Raw genomic sequence first — 26,303 nt, forward strand, 5'->3', positions numbered from 1 at the left:
GACCAGCTGAGGCACAAATGAATCATGGTTTCCTTCTTTTGGTCACTGCTCACTGATTCCTGCTGGGAAGTGTACTTGTCTGGAGGTCAGCTGGGGGCAGGGTTGGAGTTGGATGTGATGCTGCTCACAGCTTGCTAACAATCACAGTCTAGGCTAACATATGGTCACCTGGCTCAGGTACTATAGAATGAATAGTACCTTATGTTGCCTCATATGGATCAGAGCCACACAGAGATCATGAAAGCTCCAAGCTTTGATGCCCAATCTATTCTATCCCTGCAGAAAGGAAGGAATTACAAGGGGCAAAACTAATGAGCGGCATGGTGGCACAGTGGTTAGTACTGCTGCCTTACAGTGCCAGGGACCCAGGTTCGATTCCGGCCTCGGGTGACTGTCTGTGTGGAATTTGCACTTTCTCCCCATATCTGTGTGGGTTTCCTCTGGGTGCTCTGGTTTCCTCCCACAGTCCAAAGATGTGCAGGTTAGGTGGATTGGCCATGCTAAATTGCCCCTTAAAGTCCCAAGATGCATAGGTTAGATTGATTAGCCATGGGAAATGTGTGGGGATGGGGTGGGGGAGATTTGATTTGCTTTATTATTGTCACATGTATTAGTATACAGTGAAAAGTATTGTTTCTTGCGCGCTATACAGTCAAAGCATACCGTTCATAGAGAAGGAAAGGAGAGGGTGCAGAATGTAGTGTTACAGTCATAGCTAGGGTGTAGAGAAAGATCAACTTAGTGCGAGGTAGGTCCATTCAAAAGTCTGATGGGAACAGGGAAGAAGCTGTTCTTGAGTCGGTTGGTACATGACCTTAGACTTTTGTATCTTTTTCCTGACGGAAGAAGGTGGAAGAGAGAATGTCCGAGGTGCATGGAGTACTTAATTATGCTGACTGCTTTTCCAAGGCAGCAGGAGGTGTAAACAGTGTCAATGGATGGGAGGCTGGTTCGCGTGATGGATTGGGCTACATTCACAACCTTTTCTAGTTTCTTGCAGTCTTGGGCAGAGCAGGAGCGATACCAAGCTGTGATACAACCAGAAAGAATGTTTTCTATGGTGCATCTGTAAAAGTTGATGAGAGTCGTAGCTGACATGCCAAATTTCCTTAGTCTTCTGAGAAAGTAGAGGCGTTGGTGGGTTTTCTTAACTATAGTGTCGGGATGGGGTACCAGGACAGGTTGTCGGTGATCTGGACACCTAAAAACTTGAAGCTCTCGACCCTTTCTACTTCATCCCCGTTGATGTAGACAGGGGCATGTTCTCCACTACGCTTCCTGAAGTCGATGATAATCTCCTTTGTTTTGTTGACATTGAGGTTGAGATTATTGTCGCTGCACCAGTTCACCAGATTCTCTATCTCGTTCCTGTACTCTGTCTCGTCATTTTTTGAGATCCGACCCACTACGGTGGTGTCATCAGCAAACCTGAAAATCAAGTTACAGGGAAATATGGCCACACAGTTAAAGGTGTATAAGGAGTATAGTAGGAGGCTGAGCCTTGTGGGGCACCAGTGTTGAGGATGATCGTGGGGGAGATGTTGTTACCTATTCTTACTGATTGTGGCTGACTGAGAGGGCCTGGGTAAGATGCTCTGTCAGAGAGTTGGTGCACGTTGGATGGGCCAAATGGCCTTTTCTGCATTGTAGGAATTCTATGATTCTGTTCTATGATACTAAGAACAAAATTACACTGATAATATTTCGTGTTTTTTTTAACAGAGAGATACGGAACACAAAGAGTTTGAGTCACATTGACCCGGATGCTTTCAAGAATCTCCCAATTCTAAAATACTTGTGAGTACAGCAAAACAGAAATGCATGCCTGTCGAGGAGTTGTGTGATAGGTAATTGGATGTTTCTGGAGATACTTCTGGTGAAAGAGAAGTCCTAGGTTGCTGCATAATGGTTGCTATGCATTGCAAGTTTGCTTAACCTTTAAAGTCAGAGTGTTCTTACCATTCTGGCCTCTTCACTGTACTTGTATGGAATGTGGTCTTGCAGTTGGTGACGGCTCCAGTCTGGCCTCCTTGAGATCTCATCCTGACTTAAATGGAAATGGAGACAGAGTTTAAAGTTTTAAAGTTTTTATTTATTAGTCACAAGTAAGGTTTACATTAACACTGCAATGAAGTTGCTGTGAAATTCCCCTAGTCGCCACACTCCGGCGTCTGTTCGGGTCAATGCACCTAACCAGCACGTCTTTCAGAATGTGGGAGGAAACAGGAGCACCCGGAGGAAACCCATGCAGACACGGGGAGAATGTGCAGACTCCACACAGACAGTGACCCAAGCTGGGAATCAAACCCGGGTCCCTGGCACTGTAAGGCAGCAGTGCTAACCACTGTGCCACCGTGCCGCCCCAGAGGGCTCAAGGGCGGAACTAGCCAGCAGCAGGAACATATCCACGATTTTAGTGCAGAACATCTCCTCGCTGGCCCAGTCAGAGGATGGCACCTCTGAAGCCCTCAGCAGCTCCAGTGGGAGAGGGATTGGTACTGGGGCAGGTTGGTGATATGGGGTGGGGGTGGGGGGGGGGTGCTTTTCAAGATAGAAGCAACCTCCGCCCTGTGGGCAGATCGACTCCTGTCCCTGTGGGACAGAGAGCCTGGAGCAGATGAGGTGCGAGGAGGAAGATTTCTCTGCTTTCGAAAAATGATGGCAGCCCCAGAAAATGGCCCTTTACAGGGCATTTACTTTTACAAATCGGCTGTCCACCTCCGTGCCAGGATTAGCGTTTCCGATATCCACGATTTTATCACCCTACCCTCCCCCACACTGTTCCTGCCACCCAGAGTCCAGTGAAATTCAGCCCAAATAATCCCACTATTTCAGCAGATTGTCCAAAGTGGACGTTTAATAGGTGAGACTAAAAGGAAAATGTCCTGTTGGTTGTGAAAACACTCAGAAAAGTACAATAGCAACTTTTATAAAATGCATTTTTTCACAGGCTTGGTCAGCATTTATTGCCCATCCCTAATTGCCCCTGACAACGTAGTGGTGAGCTGTCTTCTTGAATCACTGCAGTCCATGTGGTGTAGGTACTCCCACAGTGCTGTTAGGGAGGATGTTCCAGGATTTTGTATGTACCTAACCAGCACGTCTTTCAGACTGAGGGATGAAACCAGATCTCTTTCTTCTTGAAAAAAGAAGCCTGAGGGGCGATCTCACAGAAGCTTTTAAAATTATGAAAGGTTTTATTAGAGTGGACACAGAGAGAAAAGTTCCAGTTGTGGGGAAGAGCAAAGCTACACTCCCTCAATGTAAGCTAGTCACCAAGAAATCCATCAGAAATATAGGATCATATAGGAGGGATATGGTCCAAGTGCAGGTCAGTGGGACTAAGCAAAAAATGGTTCGGCACAGACAAGAAGGGCCAAAGGCCTGTTTCTGAGCTGTAATTTTCTATGGTTCTATATCCCTACAACGCCGAAAGAGGCCATTTGGCCCATCGAGTCTGCACCGACCACAATCCCACCCAGCCCTTTTCCCATAACCCCACATATTTACCCTGCTAATCCCCCTGACACTAGGGTCAATTTAGCACGGCCAATCAACCTAACCCGTGCATCTTTTGGTCTGTGGGCTGAAACTGGAGCACCTGGAGGAAACCCACACAGACACGGGAAGAACATGCAAACTCCACACGGACAGTGACCCAAGCCGGGAATCAAACCTGGGTCTCTGGTGCTGTGAGGCAGCAGTGCTAACCACTGTGCCACCCTGCCGCCCAAACAATACAGAAGAAACTTCTTTACCCAAACACTGGTGACAGAAGGTGGAACTTGGCTACCACAGGTACATGGGCGAATTGAACAGTAGCGATGCATTTGAGGGGGAACTAGACAAAGATATGAAGGGAAAGGGATCGAGGTTAAGATGGTGAGGTATGATGAGGAAGGACGGGAGGAGGAAGTGGAACAGAGTGAGCTGGTTGGTCTCAGTCGCCTGTTCCTATGCTGTATATGTAACCCTATGTAAAATAGTTTTGCAGATAGGAAATAAAGTTTTAAAGTAAGCTCCATGAATAAGCTTTATTGTCAAACATTTCTGCTCTGATTTCAGGGGCATTTTCAACACTGGGTTGAACATATTTCCTGACCTGACGAAAATCCATTCCACTGATGTGAACTTCCTGCTGTGAGTAGTTCCAAAGATCCTCACGTTGATAGTTGCGGATATTAAACTAACCAATACAGCTTCAGGGTGGGAGGCTTCAGATACATCGGGTCTTCGGAACCCTGGCGAAAAAGTTACCCATTCCACACAGCGGACAAAGCGTGTTTTGAGCATTTTTATTTTACCCCAGCCACAGACTCTGAAATCAAAGCTCCTTTACTCCCTTGCCAATGACTTTCACATCATGGAGCAGTCACAGATGGAAGGGTGAGGGCGAGGTGTGAAGGGGCAACTTTAACCTAATCTGCCCGGTGGGAACTTGTCTGCTCCCATGCTTCAAAGCTGATTGAGGTTTGGGCTGGGTGCAAAACGGGTGTCCAACCCAAACTCACAATGCCAGGTTTTAATTCCCATTGATCTGGGAACCATAGAATCCCTGTAGTGCACAAGGAGGCCATTCACCCCATCGAATCTGCACTTACCACCCAAGCCCTATTCTCACAACCCCACACATTTACCCTGCTAATCCCCCTAACACTAGGGTCAATTTTGCACGGCCAATCAACCTAACCTGCATATCTTCAGTCTGTGGGAGGAAACCGGAGCACCTGGAGGAAACACATGCAGACACGGGGAGAATGTGCAAACTCCACACAGACAGTGACCCGAGGCCGGAATTGAACCCAGGTCCCTGGCGCTGTGAGGCAGCAGTGCTAACCACTGTGCCACCGTGCCGCCAAGATTTCTATTTGGCTCTGGGACTAGGAAAGACATCTCCAAAACGAACTTGAGCCATTGTTCCTGTGAATATCAATAGAAATACTGAGCGCGGTGAAACGTTGTCTGCCAATTCACCGAAAGCTGTTTGGCACTGCTGATGGAGACTAAAGTCACCCTCACATGTTCAGGTTGGGTGGATTTGATCAAAGTATCCACTAAGCGCATTGTCCTCTGCATTACTGGTGGCGTCTCTTTCTCTTGATGATCTTTCAATCTGTTGGGACAATGCCTTCATTATCGATTAGCCATATTTTAACTGTATGGCGTACTAGACTCAAGGGGCTGAATGGCCTATCCCTACTCCAATATTCCACCCGGTATGCAAAGTATTGACACAGAATGGGCACGCCAACGCACATGATCAACTCTGTCAGAATCCTTGTATGAGTCATGGCAAACACCCGTGTGCGAAGCAGAAAATGGAACAGTGCCAACATGGCAAGAACCGCACATGTATGGATGCTACCCCCCATGGGCAATGACATCACTGCCAATCTAAACACATGTTGCACATGTGGGTCAATTAAAGGTCACTTGCTCAGTACTGAAAGGTTAATGTCCTTCAAGTTCACACAGAGACCATTGTGGCAAAGGCAGGGATATAGAGTTAGGTAACAGATCAGCCATGATCCCACTGAGTTGTGGGACAGGCTCAAAGGGCCGAGTGGCCTCCTCCTGTTCCCGTTGAGCTTTGAATTAAATTCAGTCCATACTGTAATTCAATAAAATAGTGAGGGCTCCCTCAAAATTCAGCATTAATTGTAATAACAAGAGGTAAATTCCACCGGAATGGAATTTGCACAGGGAGTTCATAGTGCAGAAGAAGGCCACCCAGGCCCTATCCCCATAACCCCACATATTTACCCTCCTAATCCCCCTGACACTAAGGGACAACTTAGCACGGCCAAACAACCTAACCCGCACATCTTTGGAGTGTGGGAGGAAACCAGAACACCTGGAGGAAACCCACGCAGATACGGGGAGAACGTGCAAACTCCACACAGACAGTGACCAGAGGCCGGAATCGAACCCAGGTCCCTGGTGCTGTGAGGCAGCAGTGCTAACCACTGTGGCACCGTGCCGCCCAAACCTTGGAGAAGTGATGCAAAGGCCTGTTTTTTCTGGATTTCTGCCGATCTTGCTCCAAAGTTACACCAGAAATCAGGAAATCCCACATCCTCCCCCATCCTGTGGGAATTTTATACAACTACTTGTCATTTTAAAGATATCCCCGGTTAATTTTCCTTGGTGTCCTTCACAGTGAAAGTAGGGGAGAAAAGGCCACTCCAACCTCTCCATGAATAATTTATATATCTTAATCTGTGTATCCTTTCAAACTCCTCTAAAATTAAAAGAATTATGTGCGAGTGTTTCAGGCCAGACGCTGCTCATGCCAAGATTTGATATTGCATTTGGAAAGGGTACAAAGAAGTAAAGGGTGGAAAATGCCACAGCCACAACGTCTGCAATCTCTTAGCTGACTTGAGTGTGAACTCATCCAGCGCTTACTTATCACCAACACGATGAGTGGCCTTCGCAGCAGGGCTTCCACTCAGATGAATTCAGAGATGGTGTGGATTGTGATTGGCACCCGTGCAGTTTGAGGTGAGCTAACCTCAACTGGGTTCAAAGGTCAACCTAATTTGAACATTCAAGGTCAGTTGCAGGGATGAATATCACCATCATCGGCCACTGAGGTTGCTGACGCGGGATTCAAATGCCATTTTTTAGCTTAAAGCGACAGACATCCAACATAACAGCTTGGGAGTAAAGGATCAATGTGGATTAATTAAAGGTGTCTGAGGGCAAATCCATTGACGCTGTCTACACTTCCTGCTGCCTCGGCAAAGCAGCCAGCATAATTAAGCACCCCACGCACCCTGGACATTCTCTCTTCCACCTTCTTCCTTCGGGAAAAAGATACAAAAGTCTGAGGTCACGTACCAACCGACTCAAGAACAGCTTCTTCCCTGCTGCTATCAGACTTTTGAATGGACTTACCTCGCATTAAGTTGATCTTTCTCTACACCCTAGCTATGACTGTAACACTACATTCTGCACTCTCTCGCTTCCTTCTCTATGAACGGTATGCTTTGTATAGCGCACAAGAAACAACACTTTTCACTGTATGTTAATACATGTGACAATAATAAATCAAATCAAAATCAAAGGTGTCTCAGGTTCTCCTAGGCTACAATGTTGTCAAGTCCAGTCCAGAGGAGAAATGAGGACCTATGTATGGGCAGAGGTAATAAAGGCCCACCTTTTTACCTCTGCTTTGCCAATGTGACTCTTGTCTCTCCAGCTCCAACCACATTGATTTCCACAGACTCATGATGAAGTTGGACAGCTTCCAAGTCCTTTGGCTCTCAAGCCAATTATTCATTTATTGGGCAGGTCAGTATCAGTGGAAAAAGAAACTCAAACTTTGAACAAAGCTCCAGCTTGTCCAGAGGCAGTCAGCTTGCAAACACACAGCACTGCCCAAAGATTGAAATCTGGCAGCGGGTTTGACTAAATTTAGTGAGCAAAACAGGATAGTTGAAAGGGATCCGCTTAGAACAACGTGGTTATATTTAAATGTTTTGCTTGGATTAGGGTTCCTACACAATAGGAGTGAAAGGAAGTGGTAGGCATTGGAATTCTGTGCTTAGTATAGAATAATAACTGGATGGATTCTGTGTTTATCCAACTCCATAATTTCATTCAAAATTCCTTCCTATCAAAATAAAGCTAAAATCTCCACAAATCTGGGAGCCCTTTCAACTAGATGTGGATGTCACTCCATTATAGACTGACTCCTCCTAATATGCTGGTTGATGGATGAGCACCCAAGTGACTAGCAGAGGGCTAGTGTAACCAGTGTTTACTCAAAACCAAAATATCTCCTTCCATCATTGAAAATCAGAAACCTTCAGGCCCTTCAGACGGTCTACAGGAGGGCACAGGTTCAAGGTGAGAGGGGTAAGTTTAGGGGAGATGTGCGGGGAAAGTTTTTCACACAGAGGGTGATGGGTGCCTGGAATGCACTGCCAGTGGAAGTGGTGGAAGAAGGCACATTAGCAACGTTCAAGGTGTATCTTGATAGACGCATGAATGGGAGGCGAAAAGAGGGATAGAAACCATGGGCAGGGTTGGTGGGACGAAGGGCCTGTTCCTGTGCTGTAATTTTCTTTGTTCTTTGCTACGTGGCGGGCATGATGAGAAAATTCCACCTAAAGTGTTAACACACGGGCATATTATTTCTTTGATTTCCCTTACTTTATGAATTTAAAACAAATCTTTTTATGCTGGCAACTCTTAAAACATACTTTTAACGATGTGAACACATACTTACAGAATAATACAACGTACAAGGAGACCATTCAACTTATTGTATCTATAGTGACTCTTTAAACAAGTTCTCCAATTTGACCCACACTCCCTGATCTTACCTCATGCCACTGTAAAATGTTATTTCAAAAATATAGCCAATTCCTTCTGCCACTAGACCTCATTGTTTTTCTCGGGAAACATCCTTCCCTTCCCATGGTGTTTATCCTGAGGTGGGAAGGTCAGGATTAACAATTTGTCTTTAGTCTTTCCCAATCACTGGCCCTTGGACAGCTGCCGGGAGTTAACTGGGATAGTGATGGGGTTGGGATGAGGAATCCCAAATATTCTCTAAAACCATGGCTGACCTGGTTGTAACCTCAACTCCACATTTCCACCTGCCCCCGACAAGCTTTTACCCCCTTGCCCATCAAGAATCTATCCAGCCCTGCCTTAGAAACATTCAAAGACTCTGCTTCCACTGCCTCTCCAGGAAGTGTTCCAAAGATTCACGATCTTCAGACAGAAAATAATTTCTCCTCCTGTCTGTCCTAAATGGGTGACCCCTTATTTTTAAACAGCGGCCCCTTGTTACTCAATTTTTAAAAATGTTAGTGTATTAGTGTCACAAGTAGGCTTAGATTAACACTGCAACGAAGTTACTGTGAATATCCCCTAGTCGCCACACTCCGGTGCCTGTTTGGATACTGAGGGAGAATTTAGCATGGCCAATGCACCTAACCAGCAAGTCTTTCGGACTGTGGGAGAAAACTGGAGCACTCGGAGGAAACCCATGCAGACATGGGGAGAACGTGCACACTCCGTGCAGACAGTGACCCAAGCCAGGAAAGGAACCCTGGTCCCTGGCGGATTTTCCTGCAATGGGAAACATCCTTTCCACATCACCCCAGTCAGGTTCCTCTGGACTTTACTTTAAAGATGTGCTGAAGCTCTCTTGGAAGCAATGCAGCACTGACTTTAATGACTGAGTGGGGCTTGCTGCTAATCGTTCAGAGTGGTGACAATTTGTCCATCAATCTCCATCATGCTTTGAGTCACAATGTCTTAATAAAGAGGCAGAGTGATATCCTACCCCACTGTGACATTTATCCTCTTTGTTTCCTTAATGCCCTTGCTCAACAAATAGATCTCTCAACCTCAATTTTGAAATTTTCAGCATATTCCAAGGCCTTTCTGAGGAAGTGAATTAGGGTGGCAGGTGCCACAGTGGTTAGCGCTGCTGCCTCACAGCACCAGGGATCCAGGTTCGATTCCCGCCGCTGGTGACTGTGTGGAGTTTGCACGTTCTCCCCATGTCTACATGGGTTTCCTGTGGGTGCTCCGGTTTCCTCCCACAGTCCAAAGATGTGTGGGTTAGGTGGATTGGCCATGCTAAATTGCCCCTTAGTGTCAGGGGGATTAGCAGGGTAAATACATGGGGTTATGGGGATAGGGCCTGGGTAGGATTGTGGTCGATGCAGACTCGATGGGCTGAATGGCCTCCTTCTACACTGTAGGGGTTCTATAATTCTATGGTAAATTGTCCCTTAGTGTCAGAGGGATTAGCAGGGTGGGGTTACGGGGATAGGGCCAGGGTGGGATTGTTGGCGGTGCAGACTTGATGAGCCAAATCGCCTCCTTCTGCACTGTCGGGATTCTATGAGTTCTAGATTTCCACTATCCTCTGTGTGAAGAAGTGCTTCCTGATATCACCCCTTGTGCAGCCCAGCTCGAACTTTTAAGGTGATGGCCCCTTGTTTGGGACCAGGGAAAATAGATTTTCTCTGTGTCTCAGCGGATGCCCCGATGAGCTATTCTATGATCCTATCCTATCGAATCTTTTAACCACTGAAACACCTCAGTTAGATCACCCTCAATCATCTGTATCAAAAATCGCACCAGATCCTCAGTCTCCAATCTTTCGTGACGACAGTGCAACTTGATTCCTTCTTTTTCACTAATAAATCCAATTGAAATTCAAGAACAACTTCTTTACACTGAGAGTGGTTGGAATGTGGGACTCATGCCCACAGGGAGTAGTTGAGGTGAATAAAAACAGGGATTTATTTAAGGGGAAGCTAAATATGGAGAAAGTAAAGAAGGATATCGTGATAGGATGAGATGGAAACAGGTGGGCGGAGGCTTGCGTGGAGCATAAATACCAGCATGGACTATGTGGGCTGAATGGCCTGTTTCTGAGCTGCACATTCTGTGTAATGTTTTCATCGCTGTATCTGTGAAGACTCAGAGTCTTCCTGAGGACATTATGAATAATCAGCTCATTCCAAACTCAGACTTTCTGCGGTTGTGAAATCAAACTCGATCCAGTCGTTTGCTTGTTTTGGAAGAATTCTGGGCAGCTTTAAGTGAGCACTGTTTACATTATTCTCTTTTGCAGAGAAATCGCTGACAATCCTTTCATTTCAACCATCCCTGCGAATGCCTTTGGTGGCTTATCCAATGAATCACTAACTCTGTAAGTAGAGCATCGCGTGATTGAAGAGTCATTTTACTGTCAGCCAAAGGGAGGTGCTGTGAATGCTGGGGGGGGGGGTCATACAGTCAGAGAGATTTACAGCATGTAAACAGGCCCTTCGGCCCAACTTGTCCCTGCCACCCCTTTGTTTTAACCACTAAGCTAGTCCAAATTGCCCGTGTTTGGCCCACATCCCTCTATACCAATCTTACCCATGTAACTGTCTAAATGCTTTTTAAAAGATAAAATTATACCCGCCTCTACTACTACCTCTGGCAGCTTGGTCCAGACACTCACCACCCTCTGTGTGAAAAAATTGCCCCTCTAGACCTTTTTGTATCTCTCCTCTCACCTTAAACCTATGCCCTTCAGTTTTAGATTCCCCTACCTTTGGGAAAAGGTGTTGACTATCTAGCTGATCTGTGCCCCTCATTATTTAATAAACCTCTATAAGGTCACCCCTAAGTCTCCTCGCTCCAGGGAAAAGAGTTCCAGTCTATCCAGCATCTCCTTATTACTCAAACCATCAAGTCCTGGTAGCATCCTAGTAAATCTTTTCTGCATTCTGTCTAGTTCAATTATGTCCTTTCTATAATAGGGTGACCAGAACTGCACATCGCATTCCAAGTGTGGCCTTGTACACCTTCAACAAGACGTCCCAACTCCTGTGTTCAATGTTCTGATCAATGAAACCAAGCATGCTGAATGCCTTCTTCAATACTCTGTCCACCTGTGATACATAGCCAGGGCAGATGGTTCACTAACATCAAATAGGACAGGTCCAGTACTCTAGAACAGTGGTGTGGCCATGAAGACTTCTCAGTGTGCCATGAAAAAAGATTCAGAATGATTCAAAATTAATGTAATTGAACCGAAAAGATTTACCAGGATGTTGCCTGGTATGGAGGGCATTAGCTATGAGGAGAGGTTGGAGAAACTTGGTTTGTTCTCACTGGAATGATGGAGGTTGAGGGGCGACCTGAAAGAAGTCTACAAGATTATGAGAGGCATGGACAGGGTGGATAGTCAGAAGCTTTTTCCCAGGGTAGAAGAGTCAATTACTAAGGGGCACAGGTTTAAGGTGTGAGGGGCAAGGTTTAAAGGAGATGTAGGAGGCAAGTTTTTTACACAGAGGGTGGTGGGTGCCTGGAACTCGCTGCCGGGGGAGGTAGTGGAAGCAGATACGATAGTGAGTGTTAAGGGGTGTCTGGACAAATACATGAATAGGATGGGAATGGAGGGATATGGTCCCCAGAAGGATAGGGGGTTTTAGTTAAGTCGGGCAGCATGGTCGGTACAGGTTTAGAGGGCCGAAGGGCCTGTTCCTATGCTGTAATTTTCTTTGTTCTTTGTTCTTTGTAAAACTAAACTTGGTCTTCAGGTCTGAGGTTGGCATCTTCAAAACCCAATGAATCTTGGGCCTCCGCGCATGCGCCATCTGGGGAAGGGCACACATGTGTGGTTTAGATTTTTCATGTTGGTAAGGTCCATGTGCATGACCAACAAGACTGGGCGCTGAAGACAAAGGTCCCATGTACCCGCACAAAAGGCAAAAACTCAAAAAGGGTGCAAAAACCCTGGGAGAAGCGAAAAGACAGGGAAAAGTTCAAAACTAAGTTCCCAGTAAGGGAAGAAGATGGACAAAATAATTTAATAGTGTAGAGGTAGAGGTAGTGCCATGATATATAAAAGGTTGGAACAACTGCTGTTGACCGGGGCTCTCTGTTTAGCAAAGGCTTTATTGCTCATGCAGCCTTGATGAAATTCTGCAAAATTAGGGACGAAACATAGAAACGTAGAAGATAGGAGCAGGAGGAGGCCATTCGGCCCTTCGAGCCTGCTCCGCCATTCATTACGATCATGGTTGATCATCCAACTCAATAGGCTAATCCTGCTTTTTCCCCATAACCTTTGATCCCATTCGCCCCAAGTGCTATATCCAGCCGCCTCTCGAATACATTCAATGTTTTGGCATCAACTACTTCCTGTGGTAACGAATTCCACAGGTTCACCACTCTTTGGGTGAAGAAATGTCTCCTCTTCTCCGTCCTAAATGATCTACCCTGAATCCTCAGACTGTGACCCTTGGTTCTGGACTCCAACCAATGACTCACCGGTCATTTTAAGTTTAGGAAATAGTAGAAAACTCACAGGGGGCCATCCAAGATCGAGCGTGAAAACGGGAGAGTTTCAGTTCCTTTTTTTTTGGCGAGGCCACCAGTTAAATCTTATTCACCTCTGTGCGATAAAAAAAAGCCTCGATCTGATTTCCACCAGTAGGGAAAGTGGGCAGAGCCTAAATTGCCAGAAAGCTGGCTGGTAGCAGCAGAGGGCACTATTGCACATGTACAGGTTTCTGTGCTCTGAGAGCAGCAGCGGCCCGTCACTGTCGCGGTTACTATCAGCCGGCCTCTGTGGCAAACCACCCCACCCATCCTACTCTGCCGCAGAGCTCAGCGGCCGTTTGCAACCCCGCCTGGAATGATCACACCCCCCCCCACCGCCCAGAACGATCGCCACACCCCCTCCCCTCACCAATCACCATTGCAGAGCAGCAGGGAATCCAGAAGTCTTCTCTTGGTATATTGATAATAAAAGGGGATAAAAGGAGTGGAGGTGATTAGGGACCAAAAAGGAGATCTCTGCATGGAGACGGCGGGCGGGGGGGTTGTCTGAGATACTATCTGTGTATCTTGCACCTGACTTTACCAAGGAAGAAGCTATTGTCCAGGTCACGGTGGAAGAGCAGGCAACTGAGGTACTGAACTAAGATGTTAGTCTTGAATAGGTAGGCAGTGCTTAAAATCAATAAGTGATCGGGGACAGGTAAGACCAGCTGAGAATACTGAAGGGTGTGAAGCGGGAAATTGCTGCGACACTGATCATAAACTTCCAAACCTCCTTTGATTCAGGGGTGGTACCAAAGGAGTGTTCAGAGGCGTGTCAGGGTAAACCCAGCCACTGCAGGCCAGTTAGCTTAACCTCAAGGCAAAACTAGCAGTCATTCGGACAAAAGCGGATTAATTAAGGCCAGTCTTAGGGAAAGCTGCGAGGAGATTTGATGCAGGTTTTCAAAATCGTGAAGGGTCTGGACAGGGAATGAGTGAAGTCTGTGCAGTGAAGGAGCTCCCATTGTACAGTTAGAATGAGTAAAGTGCACTCTCTCCTTCCTTCTCTATGAACGGTATGCTCTGTCTGTATAGCGCGCAAGAAACAATACTTTTCACTGTGTGTTAGTACATGTGACAATAATAAATCAAATAAAAAAAAACAGTCTGTGTGGTGAAGGAGCTCCCACTGTACAGTTCGAACACCAGGATTTTGATTTCTCAATGATGGTGGAACTGATATATTTCTGAGAGAAGTTTGTAGATTCAAAGAAAAACTGGTGTGTATATAAATCATATCCCTGATTATATCCGAGCTATCCCCATTACTGTTACACAGGATAGTCTGAAAGTGTTAAAAGTACAAATTAATAGGCGATTGACATGTGGCTGGCACAGTAAATATTGTATTTATATAGTGCCTTTTATAAAGTAACATGTCCCAAGGCACTTCGTAGGAACATTCATTCCTCACTGTGGCTGTTGGAATCCCTGGTTTTCTTCAAGTCTCCCTCCGTCCACGTCTCAATGCTTTTCACGCATCTGATTTTTCTTCTTCCTCTTCTGTTTTTTTACCCTCAATTTCTCCTTTAATGGTGGAGAGGACAGGGCTGTTCGCTCTTTGTTTCCAATGCCTTGGCGGTCTTTCTCAGTCTAAATGTACCGAGCAATGCTTTTGATTCCTGAACATCTCCTGTTGATCTAACCGGCCCATTGCCTTCCTGCCCAGCCAGCAGAAAAGTGAGCCAAATAAGGAGATATTAGGAGATGTGGAGGGAGGGGAGGTGATAGTTCAGGAGATGGCAGCATGGTGGTAATGTCATTGAACTAGTCATCCAGAGGCCCAGGCTAATGTTCTGGGGGTACAGGTTTAAATCCTGCCCTAACGCCTGGTGAATTTAAATTCAATGGATAATAAATTTGGGAATTGAACAAGAAGAACAAAGAACAATGACAATTACACCACAGGAACAGGCCCTTCAGCCCTCCAAGCCTGCACCGACCATGCTGCCCATCTGAAATAAAACCCCCTACCCTTCCTGTGGCCATATCCCTCTATTCCCATCCTATTCATGTATTTATCAAGACACCCCTTAAAAATCACTATCGTATCTGCTTCCACTACCTCCCCCAGCAGCGAGTTCCAGGCACCCATCACCCACTGTGTAAAAACTTGCCTCGTACATCTCCTTTAAACTTTGCCCCTCACACCTTAAACCTATGCCACGTAATAACTGACTCTTCCACCCTGGGAAAAAGCTTCTGACTATCCACTCTGTCCATGTCCCTCATAATCTTGTAGACTTCTTGAAAACTGTCTCAGTAAGGGTGACTATGAAACAATCATCGATTGTTGTAAAAACCCATCTGGGTCACAATGTCCTTTAGGGAAGGAAATCTGCCGTCCTTATCTAGTCTGATCTACATGTGACTCCAGACCCACAGCAATTTGGGCGGCACGGTAGCACAGTGGTTAGCACTGCTGCTTCACAGCTCCAGGGACCTGGGTTCGAATCCCGGCTTGGCTCACTGTCTGTGTGGAGGTTGCACATTCTCCCTGTGTCTGCGTGGGTTTCCTCTGGGTGCTCCGGTTTCCTCCCACAGTCCAAAGATGTGCGGGCTAGGTTGATTGGCCATTCTAAATTGTCCCTTAGTGTCCCGGGATGCATAGGTTAGAGGGGTTAGTGAGTAAATATGTAGGGATATGGGGATAGGGCCTGGGTGGGATTGTGGTCGGTGCAGACTGGATGGGCCGAATGGCCTCTTTCTGCACTGTAGGATTCTATGACTCTATGACAATGTGGTTGACTCTTCACTGCTCCCTGAAATGGCCCAGCGAGACACTCAGTTCAAGAGGCAATTAGGGATGGACAACAAGTGTTGGCCTTGCCAGCGACACCCACATCCCATGAAATAAATAACCAAAAAAGGGTGACCAGATCCTTGGCCAACAAGGTAGATTTAAAAGAGAGTCTTGAGGAAGGGAAGAGGTGGAGAGGTTTAAGGAGGGAATTCCAAAGTTTAGGGTTAGACAGCTGAAGGCATGGCGGCCTACGGTAAAGCGAAGGAAATCAGCGACTGGCAGCGGGCCAGAACATGTTGGTTAGGGGGATTAATTATGGTAAATATGCAGGGTTACGGGAATAGGTTGGGGGAGAGGGCCTGGTTAAGATACTCTGTCAGAGTCAGTGATGGGCTGAATGGCCTCCTTCAGCACTGTAGGGGCTTGATGGATTGGATGGAGTTGGAGGAGCGCAGAGATCTCGGAGATGAGAGTCAAGGGCATGATCGTGGAGTTAAAATGGTGAGGGTGTATTTGTGGAAAGGTTGGGCAGGCCAGTCTGTCTCGGTGCATTGTTCAAGTCTGTTTCCACCTCAGCCCACTCTAGTTCATCAATCTCGCATCCAACTCCAAACCACTAAAAGAATTGCCTGGCCAAAGTCAGCGTGGCAGTGCCCAAGCCTGACTGGGCACTCGACTGCTTCTTAAAACAGAGAAAGCTGCTCTCCTTCCAGGAAAGCCAATCCAGGTTTGTTGGAGCTCACTCACACTTTGGCCAAGTTCTTTCCTGAACCCAGTCCATAACCTGATGAAATAATCTGAGTCTGTTGCAGCATTCCAGCCAGAAACAGGCATGAAGTCTACTTGCCAATGGAGCACGGAAGATTTTGCCAAGTTTCATGTTAGGTCAGGTCAGGAGAAGCGGCATTGACGGGTTGGGGTAGGGGTCAGTGCAGGGTCAGGATGGGCTCAGAGTGAGGGGGTCAGTGCAGGTTCAAGATGGGCTCAGAGTGAAGGGGGTCAGTGCAGGGCCGGGATGGGTCAGAGTGAGGGGGTCAGTGCAGGGTCAGGATGGGGTCAGAGTGAGGGGGTCAGTGCAGGGTCAGGATGGGGTCAGAGTGAGGGGGTCAGTGCAGGGTCAGGATGGGCTCAGAGTGAGGGGGTCAGTGCAGGGTCAGGATGGGCTCAGAGTGAGGGGGTCAGTGCAGGGTCAGGATGGGGTCAGAGTGAGGGGGTCAGTGCAGGGTCAGGATGGGCTCAGAGTGAGGGGGTCAGTGCAAGGTCAGGATAGGGTCAGAGTGAGGGGGTCAGTGTAGGGTCAGGATGGGGTCAGAGTGAGGGGGTCAGTGCAGGGTCAGGATGGGGTCAGAGTGAGGGGGTCAGTGCAGGGTCAGGATGGGGTCAGAGTGAGGGGGTCAGTGCAGGGTCAGGATGGGCTCAGAGTGAGGGGGTCAGGATGGGGTCAGAGTGAGGGGGTCAGTGCAGGGTCAGGATGGGGTCAAAATAGGAGTCAGTGTCGGGTCAAGCTGAATGGACAGTGCAGGGTGGAGTTAAGGTCAGCGTAGGGTCAGTGTGAGAGTCTGTGTAGAGGCAGCCAATCACTACTAGTAATGACTTGACTGATAATGAAAAAATGATTAAAATTTTTAATAATACTCTCCGCATCATGAGGAATGAACTCGCTGCTGTCAATGCAGTAAAATAGAGAGCTCGAGTATAATATCTTTCACACATTTAATTCTTTTTCCGTATATCTGCTGTCTCTTTATCCCATTTGTTTCTCTATTTTTCCGATTCTCTTCCAGACTGTTCCACAGGATTTGCCTTTAGTATCACATTTTCTATTCATTTTTACTTGTTGTGATTTCCTTTAGGATTCTATAGCTCAGACTTCTGATCTCTGGATTGTCAGAATCTTGATGTGTACCAGAAGGTGCGCTGCGGAACATCTTGGAAGTTCCAATGCAATTATTCCATGGGAATGGTCAGGGAAGTTTTAAGTTCTGATAGGCAATTCCTCTGCTCCTGAGACCCTCCAAAAAAGTCTCCAACTCTGAGTTAGAGTGGAAGACCTTGGGAGGGTTCCGATGTACTTACCTGAGTAGTTAGCCAGAAAATGTTAGAAAGAAAAATCCTTGACTAATTTTTGGGTTTCTATCTATACAATTGACTCTCCCAATCACTCACCCCCAATTGCCACTTCAATCTCCCAACCCCCCAAATCCTGCCCTGACCACCTGACCCTTCTCTGACACATCTGACTCAACCTGACCAACCTGACTGCCTGAAGACCCCCCCCCCAGAGTTCACCCAACACAATATGACCCAACTACGCCACCCTACACACCTGTACCCTACCCACCGCCACTATGCCTATCTGCCAACCTACCACTCTACCCACCTATCTCCCTTCTCACCTACAGACCTACCACCCTCACCCACCTGCCACCCTGCCTCCTTACCTACTTGCCACACTCATCCTTACTCCCTTACCCACCTACACGTTCTCCCATTCACTCAGACACTTATACACTCAGATACTGGTTAAATGCCCTCGGTTATCAGTGTGTTAGCGAACACTTACCAGAATCTGATAGCTGGTGCGGTAAAAAGGGGGCTTGGCTTGTCTTTCTCCGATGATCTAATGCTCCGCAAAGGTACACTCTGCAAGCCAAATTGGAAGTCCCAGCCAGAAATGCAGAGCTCGAGTGTGATGTAGGGAGATACAAGCAGAGAAACAATCCAACAATGGTTCTCACTCTTCAGAAGATTTGGGTCCATGACCTATGGCCCTATGTGTGATGGTGTGGCCCCTTTAATGGACAACTCTTTGTGGGCCATGTGACCAGATGGGAACCAATAGAGTTGTGCATGTGAATTTGGGCCAATCAGGAGTGAGGGTGAGCATGCCCAGGGCTAGAAGGGCTCAGTTGAAGTCAGGCTGCTGTAGGGAGTGTATAGCTGTACTGTTAAACTATTAGTTGTACACAGTTCTTCTCAGTCAACAAATCCTTCAGTTAATTGCCACATTGAGTCGCCTCGAGTTATTACACTATTATATTCCCCACCCTAGTCATCAGAATCTCACTGAGTGAGACACCCACAGCTAGCGATTAATGAAACTTGGTTGTATATATTTATTTTAATTTCATTGCTAAATTATCTCACTCTTGTATTTTTCTCCCTGCAGTAAACTGTACAACAACGGGTTCACTAAAGTCCAGGCTTATGCTTTCAATGGAACTAAACTAGATGCTGTGTAGGTATTACATTTATTGGACAATGGATTTGATTTGATTTGATTTATTATTGTCACATGTATTAGTATACAGTGAAAAGTAATGTTTCTTGCGCACTATACAGACAAAGTATACTGTTCATAGAGAAGGAAACAAGAGAGTGCAGAATGTAGTGTTACAGTCATCGCTAGGGTGTAGAGAAAGACCAACTTAATGCAAGGTAGATCCATTCAAAAGTCTGATGGCAGCAGGGAAGAAGCTGTTCTTGAGTTGGTTGATACGTGACCTCAGACTTTTGTATCTTTTTCCCAACGGAAGAAGGTGGAAGAGAGAATGTCCGGGGTGCGTGGGAGTCCTTAATTATGCTGGCTGCTTTTCCGAGGCAGCGGGAAGTGTCGACAGAGTCAATGGATGGGGGGCTGGTTTGCGTGATGGACTGGGCTACATTCACAACCAAATCTTTTATGAGCACAACGCTGCAAAAGCTGGGGCAAAGGCTAAAGAAGGTTTTTACAATCTGCCACTTCACTGATGATTCAGTCCCGAGTTTATCATTATAATCTGATTCCTATTACCTTCCTTCAGTAGACTCCTGTGTGCCCTGAATTTGAAATTGAGAAATATTTACCATTGTTTTTCCTTTCAACTCACCTCCCTCTCTGTCTTAGTGGTTGAGATTCTGGGAAGAGAGTGGATACTTCCAAATATTGCAACGTTTCTGTGTGTTAACAGAGATGGACTTCATTGGCCCAAAGGGTCTATGGGTTGGTGAGCAGGTGGGTGTTGGTTAAAGGGTTGGGATGTCGCTCCAGTCTTCTCATCATCATAGGCATGGCGGGAGGATCGGATTTTGTCTCCTTGTCCTTTCCCTGGCTTCCAGGCTAATGCGGAGGAGGTGACGAGAGGGGAGAGGATGTTACTGTCATTTTAGTGTTGAGTGACCAAGGCCCAGTTTTAAAATGGAAGACTTGCATTTTGATAGCGCCTTTTACAACCTCAGTACCGAAGAATTTTCTACCCCAGAGTGCAGTGAACGCCAGAACACTTAAACACGTTTATGGAGATAAATAGGTTTGAATCAGGAGCGGGATGAAGGATTATGGGGAGCGAGCAGGAAGGTGGAGATGAGGCCGAGATGAGATCAGCCATGGTCATATTGAATAGCGGAGCAGGGTCATGAGTGAACTAGTTGGGTTTTTATGACAATCAGTGAGAGTACATCAGGGATGTACTTCTGAGGCTGTATGAGGCTCTGGAAAGACCCCATTTGGAGTATTGTGAGCAGTTTTGGGCCTCATATCTGAGGAAGGATGTGCTGGTCTTGGAAAGGGTCCAGAGGAGGTTCACAAGAATGATCCCTGGAATGAAGAGCTTGTCGTATGAAGAACGGTTGAGGACTCTGGGTCTGGACCCGTTGGAGTTTAGAAGGACGAGGGGGATCTTATTGAAACTCACAGGATACTGCGAAGCCTGGATAGAGTGGACGTGGAGAGGATGTTTCCACTAGTAGGAAAAACGAGAACCGGAGGGCACAACCTCAGGCTAAAGGGATGATCCTTTAAAACAGAGATGAGGGGGAATTTCTTCAGCCAGAGAGTGGTGAATCTGTGGAACGCTTTGCCGCAGAAGGCTGGTGGAGGCCAGGTCATTGAGTGTCTTTAAGACAGAGATAGATAGGTTCTTGATCAATAATGGGGTCAGGGATTATGGGGAAAAGGCAGGAGAATGGAGATGAGAAAAATATCAGCCATGATTGAATGGTGGAGGAGACTCGATGTGCCGATTGGCCTAATTCTGCTCCTGTGTCTTATGGTCTTATAGTTACATGGTTATCATCGCTGAGACTACTAGAACATAGAACATAGAACATAGAAACCCTACAGTGCAGAAGGAGGCCATTCGGCCCATCGAGTCTGCACCGACCACAATCCCACCCAGGCCCTACCCCCACATATTTACCCGCTAATCCCTCTAACCTACGCATCCCAGGACACTAAGGGGCAATTTTTAACCTGGCCAATCAACCTAACCCGCACATCTTTGGACTGTGGGAGGAAACCGGAGCACCCGGAGGAAACCCACGCAGACACGAAGAGAATGTGCAAACTCCACACAGACAGTGACCCAAGCCGGGAATCGAACCCAGGACCCTGGAGCTGTGAAGCAGCAGTGCTAACCACTGTGCTACCGTGCCGCCCGTTTTATATTCCAGATTTTATTCACTGAATTTTATTAATTGGGTGCAGCTATGATGGGATTTGAACCTTGGTCCCCTTGACTTTAACCTCTGAATTACTAGCCCAATAGTCATTGCCACTACACCAGTGTCTCCCCTTAAAATCCGGCCCTTGCCGACCTTCCAGTTTCAGTTGAAAGCGGAAATGAGAAGCTGTAATGACGTCAACAAGGCCCATGGGGTTGGCTTGTTAGAGGATGAGCTCCCTGATTGAGATCATGATTGCCTACCCAATCAGGGAGCCTCACCCATATATATAATGAGGAGTGTGAGGGCTACTGACACTCTGGATTCTGACTATGTATCTGAAGCAGTCCAGGAGTGGAATTGAGTTTGTAAATAAAGGGAATCTGTTTAAGGGACACCGGCCTCTGAGGAGTTATTTCAGGAAAGTTGGAGGCAGTTTGGGTTGGCAGCTGACCCGAGACCCACCCATCTTTAGGCTAAAATTAAGCTCAAATAATCTTGATGGGTCCTTCAATATTTTTATAACCAATAAATGAAAGGATTTGGACAACAATTTTTAAAGGCCTCACAGTGGTTCTGGGTGGCGCTGACAGATGGTTCCTGGGAATGTCCATTCAGGACTTTCCTAAACAGGCACATAAGAATATAAGAACATAAGAAATAGGAGCAGGAGTAGGCCAGCTAGCCCCTAAAGCCTGCTCCCCCATTCAATAAGATCATGGCTGATCTGATAGTGAGTTCAGTTCCACTTACCCGCCCGCTCCCCATAACCCTTAATTCCCTTAATGGTTAAAAATCTATCTATCTGTGACTTAAACACATTTAACAAGGTAGCCTCTACTGCTTCATTGGGCAGAGAATTCCAAAGATTCACTACCCTCTGGGAGAAGAAGTTCCTCCTCAACTTTGTTCTAAATTGACTCCCCCGTATTTTGAGGCTCTGCCCCCTAGTTCTTGTTTCCATTGTAAGTGGAAATAACCTCGCTGCCTCTACCCTGTCTAGCCCCTTCATTATCTTATATGTCTCTATAAGATCTCCCCTCAACCTTCTAAACTCCAATGAGTACAGGCCCAGTCTACTCAATCTCTCCTCATAAGCTAACCCCCTCATCTCCGGAATCAACCTGGTGAACCTTCTCTGTGCCCCCTCCAAAGCTAATATATCCTTTCTTAAATAAGGGGACCAAAATTGTACACAGTGCTCTAAGTGCGGCCTCACCAGTACCCTGTACAGTTGCAGCAAGACCTCCCTGCTTTTATACTCCATCCCCTTCGCGATAAAGGCCAACATTCCATTTGCTTCTTGATCCCCTGCTGCACCTGCAAACTGAGTTTTTGCGATTCGTGCACAAGGACCCCCAGGTCCCTCTGCACAGTAGCATGTTGTAATTTTTCACCGTTTAAATAATAGTCCATTTTACTATTATTCCTTCCAAAGTGGATAACCTCAAATAAACCCTAAATATCAAACACACAAAGCCTTCTTTCGCAAACAGGGCTTGTGTCTAAAATGTGTTGACAACAGAGTCTCACGTTTGAACAGTGCCAGAATAAAGTGATGCTTGAACCCTGTTTTTTTTTTAACAGTTACCTCCACAAGAATAAACTCCTGTCATCCTTCAGTGAGGATGTCTTCGCAGGAGCCTTGAGTGGGCCCACTCTGCTGTAAGTGATTTCCAGTCAGTACTTCCACAAGAACCCATTAAAAATGACGTTTCAGATTCATTTAGTCTTTGGAAAGTTTCCAGAAGTCAAAAGCTGAACGTACGATTTGCAAACAAGCAAACAGCTGGCCAAACGATGCCAGTTTCTGCACGCAGGCTTTCAAATGATTGGTCGACGTGAGGTTGGGGGTGGGGGGGGAGAGGTAGGTGGCAGTGGGGGCTGCTCTCAGGAGAATCTCAGGAGTCGGTGGGGAGTTGGAGATCTGCGTCGACTGGCTCACCAGTACATTATTTCTGTTTCTGAATGTGCGCCCCCAATAGAAACGTCTCTGTAATGACAGCATTGTCTTCACTTGGCAATCCAACATGACCTTATGTTGCTATGGAGATTAAAATTGGGTGGCAAGGGGTGTAGAAGAAAGCGTTGGCTCGATATCATCTATTTTACACATGAGAGCAAAGCCAGGACGATCATCCCCCCAACTGGTCTGTCAAACTGGCAAACTGGGTCAATGTCAGGGTTAACAATGATGGTTAGTTGGGGCATTTAAACCAGATGAGGGCGGATATAGGGGAGGCGATGGCCTAGTGGTATTATGTCAAGACTATTAATCCAGAAGCTTAGCTAATGTTCTGGGGACCCGGGTTCGAATTCCGCCACAGGTGGAATTTGAATTCAACAATAATATCTGGAATTAAGAATCTACTGATGAAACCATTGTTGGAAAAACCTATCTGGTTCACTAATGGCCTTTAGGGAAGGAAATCTGCTATCCTTACCTGGTCTGGCCTACATGTGACTCCAGAGCCACAGCAATGTGGTTGACTCTCAACTGCCCTCTGAAACCAAAAGAGAAAAGCTGGAAAATCTCAGCAGGTCTGGCAGCATCTGTAAGGAGAGAAAAGAGCTGATATTTCGAGTCCTGATGACCTTTTGTCAAAGCTCCTGCCCGCTGAAATAGCCCCAGCAAGATGTTCAGTTCAAGGGCAACTGGGACTGGGCAATAAATGCTGGCCTGTCAGCGACACCCAAGTCCCAGAAATGAATAAAAATAAATGTTGGGACGTTATCTTCTTGCATTGGGTTCTGCTGCATATTGGTGATGTCTTGGGGTTTACCTGGGGAAGTGGGGTATTTAGTGGTGGGGGGGAAAGGATGGATAGTGCTAATGTCCACTTGCTTTACCACCGGCGTCTCAAAGGGAGGCAGGACGGACAGGCTGAGTCAACCTCTGGAACCCCCATCAACTCTGTACACATCAGCAATGGAGGCAGGAAGATTTTTTGGAAAGGCAGAATAGACTCCACCAGAGACCTCAGGCTAGTGGGCAGGTCCAGCTGTGCCCCCAGTGGGCAGGTCCAGCTGTGCCCCCAGTGGGCAGGTCCAGCTGTGCCCCCAGTGGGCAGGTCCAGCTGTGCCCCCAGTGGGCAGGTCCAGCTGTGTCCCCAATGGGCAGGTCCAGCTGTGCCCCCAGTGGGCAGGTTCAGCTGTGCCCTCAGTGGGCAGGTCCAGCTGTGCCCTCAGTGGGCAGGTCCAGCTGTGCCCTCAGTGGGCAGGTCCAGCTGTGTCCCCAATGGGCAGGTCCAGCTGTGCCCCCAGTGGGCAGGTCCAGCTGTGCCCCCAATGGGCAGGTCCAGCTGTGCCCCCAGTGGGCAGGTCCAGCTGTGCCCCCAATGGGCAGGTCCAGCCGTGCTCTTAGTGGGCAGGTCCAGCTGTGCCCCAATGGGCAGGTCCAGCTGTGCCCTCAGTGGGCAGGTCCAGCTGTGCCCTCAGTGGGCAGGTCCAGCTGTGCCCTCAGTGGACAGGTCCAGCTATGCCCCAGATGGTGCGAGAATCCCAGCTACTTCATGGAAATGTCTCTGGTCTCCAGGAGCACAGACATGCTTGGGAGTGGAGAAGGTCAGGGGAGGTTTGTACCTAAAGCGAGCACAAGTTCTGCATTGCCGTAGTTACAAGGATCAATAGCTCACCCTCTTCCAAACAGTCTGATTTAATCTGGAGAGTGAGCATTCAATTCACATGGCTTGGAGTTGGCCTCACAAATTGGTCTCTCTTTCTCACAGTGATGTGTCCCAGTCCAGTGTGCACTCCCTTCCCAGCAAAGGACTGGAACCTTTGAAGGAATTAATGGCAAAGAACACTTGGACATTGAAGAAACTCCCTCCTCTGAAGACGTTCCTTCACCTAATGAGAGCCGACCTCACGTACCCAAGCCACTGCTGTGCGTTCAAGAACTGGAAGAAAAACAAAGGGTGAGTCAGTGCCCACGAGGAAAGCCAGGACACACTGGGTGAAGCTCTTTCCCTGAGATTCTAGATACTGAAATCCACCAGTGAAATTTTACTAAATAACATTTTCCAGTGCACCGCTCGGGGTGAATGATTTTATTTGATTTGATTGATTATTGTCACATGTATTAACATACAGTGAAAAGTATTGTTTCTTGCGCGCTATACAGGCAAAGCATACTGTTCATAGAGAAGGAAAGGAGAGAGTGTAAAATGTAGTGTTATAGTCATAGCTAGGATGTAGAGAAAGATCAACTTAGTGCGAGGTAGGTCCATTCAAAAGTTTGACAGCAGCAGGGAAGAAGCTGTTCTTGAATCGGTTGGTACGTGACCTCAGACTTTCGTATCTTTTTCCCAATGGGAGAAGGTGGAAGAGAGAATGTCCGGGGTGCATGGGGTCCTTAATTACGCTGGCTGCTTTTCCAAGGCAGCGGGAAGTGTAGACAGAGTCAATGGATGGGAGATTGGTTTGAGTGATGGATTGGGCTACATTCAGGACCCTTTGTAATTTCTTGCGGTTTTGGGCAGTGAGTGGGGTTGAGTCTGTTAATGACTGTCTCCCTGGTGTGTAGAAGTTAACCATAGTACCTGACGTGGTACCTAGTATACGGAACAACAGCTTACCTTAACACAGTGAAACATCTTGAAAGGTTACCAAGCAAAATTTGACAGAGAACCAGGGAAGGAGGTATTGGAATTGATAAACAGAAGCTTGGTCAAAGAGATAGGTTTTAAAGAGGTCTTAAATGAGGAGAGAGAGGACAAGTGGAGAAGAGCTTTAAGAAGGGAATTCCATAACTTAGGGCATTAGTTTTCAACCTTTTCCTGGTTAAGGAACCCTATAATATATCGTGAAATTCTGTGAGACCCAACCCTCTCTCTCGCCTTCCCTTCCATGGTATATATTATATTATAAAACAATAATGAAAACGAAGCATAACATTGTTGAACGAATGATTATTTTTCATTAAACGCAAGAGGGATATATCTTGGGGAGTTTGGTACAATTTACAAATGATCTGAAAATTGTGGGGTTTTAGGGATGCCCGGGGACCTGTGGCCTCTGGGGAATCCCAGTTAGAAAAACATTGGCTTCAGGTGTAGACTAGGCCGCTTCCAACAGCAGAGTGATTAAAAAATCGGGGATGCACAAGAGGCCAGATGTGGAGGAACACAGATATCTCCAAAGGTTGTAAGGCTGGAGGAGGTTACAAGATAAGAAAGGGCCAAGGTAATGGAGGGATTTGTAACAAAAAGGATGGGAATTTTAAAATCGAGGCGTATAGCCTGGAAATTGTGGGCGAAAGGAAGACTGAGGAAAGGAAGAGGGA

General features: G+C 46.9%; 1 protein-coding gene across 2 annotated transcripts in view; it reads left to right on the plus strand.

Annotated features, from left to right (window-relative positions):
• Positions 1 to 26,303, plus strand: part of tshr (thyroid stimulating hormone receptor) — a 47,399-nt gene that overhangs the window by 17,971 nt on the left and 3,125 nt on the right. For both annotated transcript variants that reach the window (XM_078234448.1, XM_078234450.1), the window contains exons 4-9: positions 1,723 to 1,797; positions 4,066 to 4,140; positions 10,610 to 10,687; positions 18,768 to 18,836; positions 22,607 to 22,684; positions 24,748 to 24,936. In XM_078234448.1, the coding sequence (XP_078090574.1) occupies positions 1,723 to 1,797; positions 4,066 to 4,140; positions 10,610 to 10,687; positions 18,768 to 18,836; positions 22,607 to 22,684; positions 24,748 to 24,936 (564 nt within the window). The remainder of the gene's footprint in view (positions 1 to 1,722; positions 1,798 to 4,065; positions 4,141 to 10,609; positions 10,688 to 18,767; positions 18,837 to 22,606; positions 22,685 to 24,747; positions 24,937 to 26,303) is intronic.

The sequence above is a fragment of the Mustelus asterias genome, chromosome 18, assembly GCF_964213995.1.
Source record: "Mustelus asterias chromosome 18, sMusAst1.hap1.1, whole genome shotgun sequence".
Classification (NCBI taxonomy): Eukaryota; Metazoa; Chordata; class Chondrichthyes; order Carcharhiniformes; family Triakidae; genus Mustelus; species Mustelus asterias.